The sequence below is a fragment of the Anabrus simplex genome, chromosome 11, assembly GCF_040414725.1.
Source record: "Anabrus simplex isolate iqAnaSimp1 chromosome 11, ASM4041472v1, whole genome shotgun sequence".
NCBI lineage: Eukaryota > Metazoa > Arthropoda > Insecta > Orthoptera > Tettigoniidae > Anabrus > Anabrus simplex.
The window spans coordinates 66450631-66464148 of NC_090275.1; the positions used below are offsets into that span (position 1 = coordinate 66450631).

The following is a 13518-nucleotide window of genomic DNA, read 5'->3' on the forward strand; positions in this document are numbered from 1 at the left end:
CCACCGTCATTTTGATGCAAAATGGGACAACACAACATATCGCTCACCAGGTGAAAGAATCGGTTCGAGAAATCTTCAGTAACGTCCGCATTATCTTTAGGCATTTTCCAGATGTGTGGCCTTTGAGGTCCTCTGTTCTAATTCCATGTGACTTCTGGTTGTGGGGATATTTGAAAGATGGTGTCTGTCAGGGACGTGTTTGGTCTCTGCCTGATCTAAAGGCTAGCTTACGATGATGTGTCTCTCTGATTTCATCCGATGCACTGCAGGCAGCTGTCGAACATGCCGTGTTACAGATGCAGCATGTTGTTGAGTTCGGAGGCCATATTGAACCGTGTTTGTAACCATAAATAAATAATCATAATCATAAATAACCATAAATAATCCTACCTGTGTTTGATATTTCCTGCCTTTTTTTGTGACCCCCTACCGTTGCTTGCCTGGTGACAAAACTTGGAACTAATATTCTTCTTGTGGCATAATTTGTAAGCGCGTTGCTTAGTTAGCATATCTAAAAAATTTCAGACTCCTACGATCATTACAGCCCGTTCTGCTCCGCGCTGAATTCCATAACTTTCTTGTGGACACCCAGTATATTTCAGTGGAATCTTGGTGATTGTGTTGTATAAGATTTTGTGTTTTTCTATCTGGTGATTAAGGCTGAAGGTGACCTGGTTTATAGGGTCGAAACTAGTCCCCCATCGAGCTTGATAGCTGCAGTCGCTAAAGTGCGGCCAGTATCCAGTAATCGGGAGATAGTGGGTTCGGAGCCCTGAAGATGGTTTTCCGTGGTTTCCCATTTTCACACCAGGCAAATGCTGGGGCTGTACCTTAATTAATGTCACGGCCGCTACCTTCCCATTCCTAGGTCTTTCCTATCTTTTTGTTGCCATAAGACCTGTCTGTGTCGGTGCGACGTAAAGCAAATAGAAAAAAATGAAAACCTAGTCCCTTATCTCTAATAAAGATATTTGGTATTTAAACAAATGGTACTGAATAGGTGGGCCTCCACGATACAAAATGAAGTTTATTACTATTACATATGATTAAGGTGGCCTCTCAATAAGTGTTGAAGCCCGGCTCTTCTGATGAAGCTCGGAAGCAGAAACAAGTTCATTGGGGACTGAGAAGAAATGGATGTAGAAGGACTGGGAATGATCAAGAGGGAGCCAGTCTATTTGAAGACAGCAGTATTTGAAGATGTATTTACATTCTGCTTGTCCTTTTGTCTTTTCTTTCTTATTCTCAGTCTTCCCACACTGATCTGACTTCCTTTCACTGTTCCTATCTTCTATACATGGTTTGATTTGCACTTGTTTGTTCCTTCCTATCACATATTTATTAAGTTGTGTTATAGGTAAATCTATTGTTTCAGATTTGGTAGATACGTTCTACTGTCCTCTGTGGTTAGCAACGGTGTTCAACCAACTGCTACTGATTATCAAGTCACTTCACAAACATATCACCTGTTTACTTATCAACAAGAATGAACTGTCTTTGATCAAAGCTCATTTTTCTGACTACTTGTATGGCTTGACTATGATAGATCTCTCAGAAAATAAAGTAAGTATAAAGTTCGTTGAGATTATGCTGATGTTTGTCATTTAAGCCAGTCGTGTACGTAGAGACAATTTGCAGTGAGAGCTTGTTTATGGCATGGTGGCAGCAGTGCAGAGGGCACACTCCTGAGACTACAATTTTGTGACACTGTACAGTTTGAACTAAAGTAAGTGATGGATTCAAGTTTCATTATGTGGTAGGGACACAATGCAGCCGAGAGGTGCAAAGTTTAACATTCTCAGGACCAAGCCCATATTTTGTACTTTTCCCTATAAAAGGAGGAATTTTCTGAAAATCACTCAAATTCCTCCACTATATACCTCTTTGTTGGATTTTAACTTGTTATGCGCCAGCTGAAAGGTGCAGCTTTCTTCATTCATATACCTTTGACCCCCTCTGGATAGGGGGACACAGGCGAAGAATACACCCACGGTATCCCCTGCCTATCGTACGAGGCAACTCAAAGGGGTGGATTATGAAATTAAAACCATGAGACTACTTGTGACTAGTACCATAACATGAGGAATACCATAGGTTGACGTTATTTGCGATTAGTACCACCCTGAGAGGAACACCATGAATCAACGTTACCTAGGAGTAGTATCCTTACAGGTCTGGGTGTTGCCTGTGGTTAGTACCATCACGTGTATCCCACCAAGGCAGGGGGGTGGGCACTCGGCTGTGCGGACTAATGTCCATGCAAGAAAAGGTGCCGTATGCTGTGCCGGAATGTGTCGGGTCACCTGTGTTCAGAATGGGTTTGCGTTACCTATGAGAAGTACCACTATATGAAGAACACCATGGGTCTACATTGCCTCTGATTAGTACCACTATGTGAGGAACACCATGGGTCTGCATTGCCTGGAAGTAGTACCATTATGTGAGGAACACCATGGGTCTCCATTGCTTGCGAGTGATGCCTTTATGTGAGGAGCACCATGGGTCTGTGTTGCCTGTGAGTGGTGCCATTATGCATGACATATCATGTGTCTGCATTACCTGTGATTAGTACCACCATGCGAGGAACACCATGATCTGTGTTACCTGTGATTAGTACCACTTTAGGAGGAACACCACGGCTCTGCTTTACCAGTGATTAGTACTATTATGAGGAGCCGGTGACCTGGATTTTCGATCCCTTGTATGACAAGCATCATCTCAGAAAAGTAGCCATTCTGAATTGGATCCACTGATTATTTTGGGTTCATGGTCATACATATTTTAGTCATTGGCTACATTTTGAAGTTTTAACAATCGTTTCATTTTAATAATAATGTTATTTGCTTTACATCCCACTAACTACTCTTTTACGGTTTTCAGAGACGCCGAGGTGTCAGAATTTAGTCCCGCATTAGTTCTTTTACGTGCCAGTAAATGTACCGACACGAGGCTGACGTATTTGAGCACCTTAAAATACCACCGGACTGAGCCAGGATCGAACCTGCCAAGTTGGGGTCAGAAGGCCAGCGCCTTAACCGTCTGAGCCACTCAGCCCAGCATTGTTTTATTTTGTTGTACCTCATACCATTAGGGGCTGATGATCTAGCTTTTAAGGCCTCTTTAAACAACAAACATCATCTTAGCCTGAGCTATTTCAACATTCATTGCACACTTGTTTGAGAAACACACTGCTTAATAGACAAATGCTTTTGTGATTTGTCTTAGCTAGGATTTGTCTGGTGTGAAAATGGGAAACAACAGGGAACCATCTTCAGAGCTGCCGACAGTGGGGCTCGAACCCACTATCTCCCGGACGGAAGCTCACAGCTGCATTCATAGAGCTAGAAAAGGCACTTGATAATGATTTGAGATTCTGAAGGTGATCGGGATTAGATCCCAAGAATGAAGAATTGTCTATAATCTCTATAAAAATCGGTCTGCAGTGATAGAAATTAAGGGCTATGAAAAAGAAGCAGCATTCCAGAAAGGACTGAAGCGGTTTGTCCCCCCTCCTTTTCAATGGTTATGGAACAGGCGGTAAAGGATATCAAAGAGGAATTTTGAATCGGAATTGCAATCCAAGGAGAGGAAATCAAAACCCTGAGATTTAATAATAATAATAACGTTATTGACTTTACGTTCCACTAACTACTTTTATGGTTTCGGAAACACTGAGATGCCAACATTTAGTCGCGCAGGAGTTCTTTTATGTGCCAGTAAATCTACCGACATGAGGCTGTCGTATTTGAGCCCTTTCAAATATCACCGGCCTGAACCATAATTGAACCTGCAAAGTTGAAGACTCGTACGGAGTGTGGCATTGTATGGAAGTGAAACATGGACAATAACTAGTTCAGAAAGAAGGAAAGAAATAGTTTTTGAAATGTGGTGTTACAAAAGATTGCTGGATAGGTAGATTGAATCATGAATGAAGAGATACTGAATTCAATTGCTAAGAGGATATCAATTTGGCTAAATTTGACTGCAAGAAGAGATAGAATGATAGGGCACATCTTAAGATACCTAGGAGTTGTTTTGTTGGTTTTTGAGAGAAGTGTAGGCATTAAAACCAACATATGAATATGGCAAGCAGTTTAGGATGTAGTACTTACATAGAAATAGAAAGAATAGCACAGGATAGGGTGGCATGGAGAGCTGCATCAAACCAATCTATGGACTGATGGCTCAAACAGCATGTATAAATATGGGCTAACCTGTAGATAGGCGCTCAGGGAGAATGTGAGGACACATGCATCAATGTGGTCCCTTCCCTCACTTGTCCGTGGTAGAGTGTCGGCCTCCGGATCCCAAGATAGCGGGTTCAAACCCGGCAGAGGTAGTCGGATTTTTGAAGGGCGGAAAAAAGTCCATTCGATACTCCATGTCGTACGATGTCGGCATGTAAAAGATCTCTGGTGACACATTTGTTGTTTACCCGACAAAATTCATTAAATCTCAGCCATAGACGCCCAAGAGAGATCCGGTTTACTCTGTCTGCCATCTAGCGGGCCTAGAGTAAAACGGAACGTCGAAATTGACGAGCAGACAGCCAAATGGCGTCAAATCGAAATGTCTGCACACGGTAGCTGAGGCCATACGATTATTATTATTATTATTAATATTATTATTATTATTATTATTATTATTATTATTATTATTATTATTATTATTATTAATCAGATCAGAGAAGGATAGTTCTCTCAGTTTACCATGGTGCTTTGGTTGAAACTAAACAGTGTTTGCTGCTAGGTAGGGCTGCGCCACACATGCATTTCAGTAGTGCCATCATACGGTGTGATTTTGGATGGTTTTGAGGTTATTTTCATCTTAAATCATGAAGGGAATCTTAACTTGTATTGTTTATCATCCAAATAATGAGGTATATATCCAATTAATACAATACCCTAAAAACAAATAATACCGTATATGCAAACATGTGTTCCTGAGAAAACAAAAAGGAGTGTCCGAATTCACCCCGTACATCAGGGTGATTTTGGATGCACATGCATTTTAAACTGCTATCCAAAGTTTCAAAGCGTTTTAGGTGATTTCTGACACAAATAGTCTTTCTTTTCTTTTTTTAATTCTACGTTGTTTCTGGTTTTGTGTACGATATTTAAAGTGTTCAAAGGGTGTCCAAAATATGATTAGCTGGTTAAAATCAGTGTAATGATAAATTTAATGTGTTGACTGACCAGTCGTTATTTTCTAACAAGTTAAATGTAAAATTTTCTGGTCTAATTTAAAATGTTAATAACTATAAACTGCACAGCAATCCTACTGAAAGATCTTAACGATTTTTCTTACAAAAGATACAAATGGTCATGCATAAAAAAAGGAAAGGTCAATACAATGAAGATGTAGCTTCCATGGCTCATAAATCAATTTTTTCTGAAAATAACATTTCTCACTCCTCAATTTGGCCTGGAAGTATTTTCAAAATTTGTTCTTTAGCGATTGTATTCTCATCAGGGATGTTAGGGAACACAAACACTTTACTGCTGTTTTTATGTGGGCGCAGGACTTGACATCCACATCCCTTTAACAAATATTTGTGGCCACGCCAGCATACTGCCTCATATACTCCATGTTCCTCAACTTGTATTTATAATTTGCTACTAGAAAAGCCTCTTCTTGCAACGCCAGAACGTCATTACCTTCATTGTGGATTTCATCGTATTCACTTTCACTGCTGCTTCCAGCACTATCACTTGTTTCTGCACTGCTTTCATCTTGGCGGAAGTCATGGCCCAAAATCGACTTCCCAGGAAGAACATTTAATTTGTGGCAGCAGAAAGTAGCAGGTTTTGTTGGAGGTTAACGAGCTTCCTCGAGCATTTCCTCGAAACTGAAAATTCCCTGCCACTGTGCTGCATTGCCGAACTCTTCAATATCTGGTACTGTTTGAGACATGAGCTGGATCAAATGGAATTAGGCCTGGCGCTCAAAACCTGCTCTTTAAGTTATCAGGAGAATTTGCTGGTATCTTACGTAATGTCTCATTCAGAAGAGATGAAAAACTGTCCTTGGAAATGGTCCCATTAATACGACTCACCACGCTGCTTTCATAGGTCTCAAGAAACTTAAATCCAGCGACTGGAGGAGGTGGATGCTGTTTGATGGGAGAGAATGAAAGAGATATTCTGCTCACACTCCTGGATGACTCACAAATACACATGACTTGACAGGTTGTCCCCAATCATCACTTCCATCCATTTTGCTTCTTTAAATAGGGTAAAGCAATATATTGTGAAAAACCAGTCCTCGAATATTGGCAGATCGAACCACCCACTTTTATTTCTATTGAAACTGGTACCTTGTGGAACACTCTCTTGCCATGTGTCCCACAAATGCTCAGATTTATAAAGAATGTATGGAGGAAGCAGTTTTCCAACTCCACTTGCTGCCATCATTGCAGAAACACTAGATTTTGATGAATTCACCGCTTTTTGAGGATGCGTACTTCCTCATTTTATAATTATCTGTTGCTTGCCTGGGTCATCTGACATGTTGGTTTCATCGAAGTTGATGATATTGCTGGGGGAGGATTTTCCAGCGTTGGCTTTATGTTGGCAAAATACATTTCAGCAGCTGCTTTTGTTCACTTTCGCGCAAGCTCTTATTTAATTTTTGCCAAAGCAAATAGAGAGATGATCTGAATGTCTGTTGAGAAATAATGGAACCCATTTTCTCCTGGCAGATTGTTTGAAAATTTCTTCTCTTTTCGGCCAGATTTATCAAGGTAACCTTTCACTAACGTGATGTCCAGTTTAGTTAAAGGAAATCCCCAGTGTGCAGCCTGACAACACCCTGTTTCATCATTTCCTCTTCTTTCTCATTTAGCACTGGTTCCTCCTGATTTTTTCGAATGTACTTTCTGCACTTTATTTTGTACAGTAGACTTAGGTATACCATACAGATCAAATATCTTTCCTACAAGACAACTTGCCGCTTTTAATATCACATATGGCTTTTTCTAATAGTTTTGGTTCGTAATTACACCTTGAAGTTGCTCCTTTCTGCCTCTGATAATTTCTAAGCCTTATCCGAAATCACCCAGACTCAATAAAATGTGCGTAACACACTACTTTTCACTGAATCACACCAAAATTCCACACCAATTGTTTATAAACACTTCATTTAGTTGATCTCATTAAGAACCGTAGTTATAAAACATTCCTTCTGGTCGCGACAATTGAAAGTATCCACTTAATGATAATGCATGAACTTTCAACAATGCCAGTGCACACTGGAAATTTTCCAAGGTATGAAGTCAGCTCGTAATAAAAAGCACGGAATGCAGGAAACATAACCTTAAGTTCAATCTAAAACATGCACGGAAGTGCAAAGCTGCTGCGATAAGACAAATCTACCATACTATCCAAACCCACCCATGTCCGAAATCGCCCTGTTTTTTGGTATGGTAAATTCCTGTAAGAAATTTCCTTTTGTTTCATCAGAATATTGTTTGGAATGTTCAACTTACCCTGTCTAATTTTAGGCTTTGCCACATTTGTTAGCTTATACAGGGTGGTCAGAAACTATGTGAACCAGGTATGTACGAATTAGTGTTGGTCGTATTGATAAATAATTTTGAAAAAAAATAATTCAACATTTCCCACCATTGTCATCAGCTGCTGAAGTTAGCCAAAGAGTCTGTCAGTTTCCTTATCTTTGGTTCAATAACAGAGGATAAAAGTAGCTGCAAAAAATAAATCAAACGTCGCATCATTCCAGGACGTACAGCTATGGCAAAATTAAAGATGATCTGGCAAGATAGAGCAATATCTATGAAAACGAAGAAAAGATTAGTCCATTCACTTGTGATCTCGATCTTCCTATATGGATGCGAAACTTTGGACCATAAAAGATAAAGACAGGAACCGAATCAACGCCTTTGAAATGTGGTGTTGGAGAAGGATGTTGCGAATACCGTGGACAGCCAGGCGAACAAATGATTCTGTTAACCAGGAAATTGGAATACAAGAAAGTTTATGCTAAGTTGTGTACCAGAGAATCCTGCAATTCTTTGGTCACATTATGAGAAGAGAGGATGACAACCTGGAAAAATTAATTGTCCAAAGAAAAGTTTCTGGCACGAGGAAACGAGGACGGGTCGCAAAAAGTTGGGTTGATCAACTAAGAGAGATCATGGACGTACCATGGAGAGTTACTGTCCAGAAACGCAAGTACGTACAGAATGGTATCAGCTTATAAAAGAAACAACAAAGTCCTTGGGTCACGACACTCAGTCATGAGTGGAACGACTGGAGAGATAGATGGGCAAATTCAAATGAGTTTGCGAGGCGGTTTTACTAAATCTGTGCATGACTTAAGACTGGCTTGAGAGCACCAGTCAAAGAAACAAGACCTTTGCTAGGGAAGGGATTTGAACAAGGATCTCCGAGCTGACAGGATCGCACTCTAGCAAGTATGCTACGGTAACACCAGCTGAAACCCACGGTGTTTTTGTATTTGATGCTGATTTCTCTGCATGGCTTTCAAGCTGGTCTTAAACCATGTTTAGATTTAGCAACACCACTTCACAAAGCATATTTTAATTCGCCTGCAAAGCGATCTAATTGAATAACTTTTAAGCTAATAAAATTACAGTGGTGCAAGATATCGAATAATATTTTTGAAATTATATTTCAGTACGACCAACTCTGTAACGTTCTTATACCAGGTTCATGTTGTTTCCGATCACTGTGTATACTATAGTGGAATTTAAACATTTGGTATTAAACACTTAATAGCACCTGTGTCCTATGCATTGGAGATTTGGCTATGTTACAAGTTAATTTAATTTTTCTTTTCTTTCAGTTTGACTCTATAAACTGCCTGTCACCTTTACGGCCGTTGAAGCTGAGAGAACTTGTTTTGGATAAGAATCCTCTATGTGCCCAGTATTCCAGTGGAGAGAATTACATAAGGTAATTTTCTGCTTAACAATTCTAATGGAATCTTATATGGGGTGAGTCTGTCCCCTGTGGCAAAAAGCAAGGTGGTGATAAGGAAGAAAACTAAGACAAGTTTATAGTCCAGTTCACTACCAGTTTTTTAATACTACAGTTACGAGCTGCTAAGAAGCAATCGCCCTACAACACCTGCGTCTATTGGCACTAGTCGGTTCTTAGTAAAATTTATAACTAGGAACTAATAGGAGTATAATTTAAGCCTTCGTACTTCTGCTCACTGGCTGCAGGAATCCCAAGCGAGCGTCATATGGCTTGTGTCAAGCTTGGTGAGGTAAGAAGTCTTGACAGCTGACGCAGCAGTTCGCTAATAACTATTGGACTTTTAAGGTATGTTGTGAGATTATTTCACAATGGTTAGGTGCACTAAGCATAGAGAATGTTTCTGGTCGAGTGTTATATGCACAAGAAGAAGAAAAGTTAAAAGGTGCCTTCAGAAATTCCATAGACAGTTTACCGGTTCTACAGTACCATCCCAGGTGGTGGATAGGGGCTTAACAGGCTTGCCGGCGGACTGGAATGAAATAAAATAGCTCTCACGGACCAGATGCACAATCCCGTGTGGGTTGAGACGCATATGAAAAACACACCCGTGGTATCCCCTGCCTATAGTAAGAGGCGACTAAAAGGAGCGATCAAGGGGTGCTGAATTTTAAACCCTGAGATTACCTTTGATTAGTACCATCACACGAGGAACACCATGAGTTGACTTTTCTTGCAATTAGTACCACTATGTGAGGAATACCATGGGTCTGTGGGTGGATCATCACTATGGGTTTACAGTACCCGTGTGTAGTATCCGCTACTATGACGGAGGCTCCCTGCTGTCCAGGTTCGTTTGGAACACCCCATGGAGAAAAAAGAGGCTACACTCTCTGGGATGTTCCATCATCTGGTTGTGGACATCATGAGACTGCGTTTCGAGGAACACCATAGGTGTGGGTATTGCCTGTGATTAGTACCACTATATGAGCGATGCCGTGGGTCTGCTTTGGCTGTGAATAGTACCACAATGTGAGGAACACCGTGAGTCTATATTACTTATTAGTACCGCAACATGGGAAATACCATGGTTCTACTTTACTAGCAATAAGTACCATCATGAGGGGCAATTGACCTGGATTTTGGAACCCTTTAGACAACAAGAATAATCGATAAGCAGCCCATTGGTCAGTATATACCATTGTTTTAAGTTAGTTTCTGGGAAGTGGGGCATTGCATGTCAGATCCACTGACTGTTTGAAGTTTGTAATCATTGTTCATCATCATCTTATTGAATTCTAGTCAGCGGATTGATTTTGGAATTATTTTTAACTTTCAGTATTGTGCGTTGGATCCGCTGGTTATTTTACATTCATATTCATCCCTTCATACTTCATCATCAAGATTTGAATTCTTGTCAGTGGATAAATTTTGGAATTTTAAATTGTCATTTCATTTCGTCTCATTTCATACCATTAGGAGCTGATGACCTAAATGTTAGGCCCCTTTAAAATCAAGCATCATCATCAGAACAGCTCTCACACAGGAGAGTTCAGAAGATATACATGCAAGACTGCAGGCCTCCAAATAAGTCGCTTTGGAGAGTAGTTCATGAAACTGGTATTTCATATTTGTCAGCACATAATGCAACAAAATTATTGCATTTGCGATCTTACTTGACTCGATTTGTGGTGAGTTCAGTTTCATTTACTAATTTGTACATTTACAATGCTGTTGTAATTCCTATTCTTATCTATGGTTGCGAGACCTTGACAACCTACAGGAGAAACTTAAAATGCCTGGAAAAATACCATCAACGATGCTTACGGAGAATACTGAAAGTTAAATGGCAAGATCGTCGAACGAACATTAGCATCCTCGAGGAAGCCAACACTACAAGCATAGAGGCAAAGATAGTCAAACATCAGCTACACTGGGCTGGTCATATCGTCCGCATGCCAGATACACACCTCCCAAAGAAAATCTTGTACTCCCAACTAAAGAATGGCCAACGTAACCATGGAGGGCAGCTTAAACGATATAAGGATGTTCTAAAGTATAATCTTAAAAGATGTCATATTGATACGATCAACTGGGAAACTACAGCCGAGGATAGGCCCAAATGGCGTAGCATTGTATACAATGGAGTTGAACATCTAGAAAAAGATAGGAGAAGATTAGAAGCTGAGAGGAGGAACCGCAGGAAAGAACGAGCGAATGCGAGGGATGGCATTCTTGCACAACCATCTGCTGCAACTACTAGTGTGTGCTGTCACTGCAATAAAATCTGTGCATCCAGAATCGGACTGTTCAGCCATCTGAGTCGACACAATATGTCCAAATGACATTGTATTTATATACTACATATTCGTTGACGAATAAATGCCTATGATGATGATTTGTCCTTAGCAAGTATATATCTGGCGAGTTCAGTTTCATTTAGTTTCTATAAGTGTAATCATGCCGCTTGTTGGAGACGATTAGGTCCGCTCGCCGTTGTGGGCGCAGCTTTCGCTGTTACAGCTTCTCTGCGCTCCTTTGCCTGAATACTCTGCTGATGAGGACGTCTTTCTTGTCGAGTTAAGGCGTAATCAATGAGGTGCCAGTGTTTTGAATGTGGGTGCATCCATTTAGTCTTGTATCTGGTTGGTAAATGGAATTGTGTGTTAGTAATGAAGAGAATGCTTAGTACAGAGGCCAAGAAGAAGTAATCCATTTGCATTAGTTTCCTATGCCTTGGTTGCCCATGACATTACCCATAGCCAATTATCTCTACCCACTCCAGCATTGTAATAGTAGTAATACTTTGGAAAGTATTGTATCCAGTTGATGGTAACATTGATTCTTAGAATTTTCAGAGCTGTCCAAAGTAAGCAGAGATGAGAGTGATGAATTTATCTCCAGAGAGTGGTATGCAGAAGGTCATGAGTCTTTCATTAACTGCAGTAGATTCACAATTAAGTATTTATTTTCCACCTAGTCGATACAATGATTGCTTAAGGCAATTTTTTATGGTCAAAAGTGGTACATGTTTCGTATATTATCAACATCTTCAGCCACATAACACTGTTTAGATGAAAAATGTATAAAATTGACAAAGTAATGCTTTAGAGGAAGTGTCCTTAAAATTAACATAAGATTGACAAGATTAAAACAAACAAATAACTCAAGAGAATATATATAAAATAATATATAATATATATATATATATATATTTTTCTCTTGAGTTATTTGTTTGTTTTAATCTTGTCAATCTTATGTTAATTTTAAGGACACTTCCTCTAAAGCATTACTTTGTCAATTTTATACATTTTTCATCTAAACAGTGTTATGTGGCTGAAGATGTTGATAATATACGAAACATGTACCACTTTTGACCATTAAAAATTGCCTTAAGCAATCATTGTATCGACTAGGTGGAAAATAAATACTTAATTGTGAATCTATTGAAGTGCGATACGGACCATGAAGCTGATTTTATGTAATAACTGCAGTAGGTCGTAACCTAAGCATGTTTACCAGTTTTGTTTTCACTGCAAATCCAACACCATGAATTCGGTTTTCACCTTCATTTTTTCCTTTCCAGAAGATGGTGTAGCCTGAACTAGATTCAGTAAGTTTTCCCTCATTCAGTAATCTCATTTCACTTAATTTGGCAACGTCGATGTTAAGCCTTGCTAGCTCATCTGTGACAAGCCATTCGTCTTTCAGGCCTGGTGTTGACTTACTTACTTGATTTAATTCCTGTTGTTTCTTGTGGAACATAGGGCATGAACAAAGCATCTCCATCTGATAATGTTGCCAGCCAACTTCTTCACCTCTCTCCAGGTCTTGCCTTCTTCCATTGCCTCCATGTGCACAGATCTTCGCCACGTTTGTTTGGGCCTTCCTCTCCTCCTTTTACCCTGCAGGTTCCAATCCAGTGCCTCTCTCTCAATGGCTTCATTCCCTTTCCTCAACGTATGCCCTATCCATTTCCGTCGCTTTATCAGTATGGCCATCTCGGTTTCATCCGTCCTCCATAGTTCATGATTGGAGATTACTTCCGGCCAGTAGATGTTTAGAATCTTCCATAAACAGCGATTGACAAAGGTCTGCAACTTGGAGGTAATCACTTAAATCAGTTTCCAGGTCTCGGAGCCATATAGTAGAACAGCCTTGACATTACTTCGGAAAATGCGAAGTTTGGTCCTGATAGATATTTTGTTGTTCTACCATACCGGATAGAGCTGAACAAAGGCACTATTTGCTTTTTGTATACTTTGAGAAACATCCTGTACTGCTCCTCCATCTTTCGTAACTACACTGCTCAAATAGGTGAAACTATCCACAACTTCTATAGGTTCATCACTGAAGACAAATGGGTCTAGTTTGTTGGTGTTAGTCCTTAGTCTTCTTTGAGTTGATCGTTAGTCCCACCATTTTTCCTTCTTTTACCAAGTCGTCTATCTTTGATTGCATTTCACCATGTGCCTCAGACAAGTGACACACATCGTCAGCGAAGTCTAGATCTTCTAACCTATTAGCCAATCCCCGCTGGATACCGCGTTTCACATTTCGC

At 40.1% G+C, this 13518-nt stretch overlaps 1 protein-coding gene across 8 annotated transcripts in view; it reads left to right on the forward strand.

The window, feature by feature from the left end:
* LOC136883450 (nuclear RNA export factor 1) overlaps positions 1-13518 on the forward strand; it is a 200242-nt gene that overhangs the window by 119891 nt on the left and 66833 nt on the right. For all 8 annotated transcript variants that reach the window (XM_067155749.2, XM_067155752.2, XM_067155753.2 and 5 more), the window contains 2 exons: positions 1376-1563; positions 8824-8933. In XM_067155749.2, coding sequence (XP_067011850.2) covers positions 1376-1563; positions 8824-8933 — 298 coding nt within the window. The remainder of the gene's footprint in view (positions 1-1375; positions 1564-8823; positions 8934-13518) is intronic.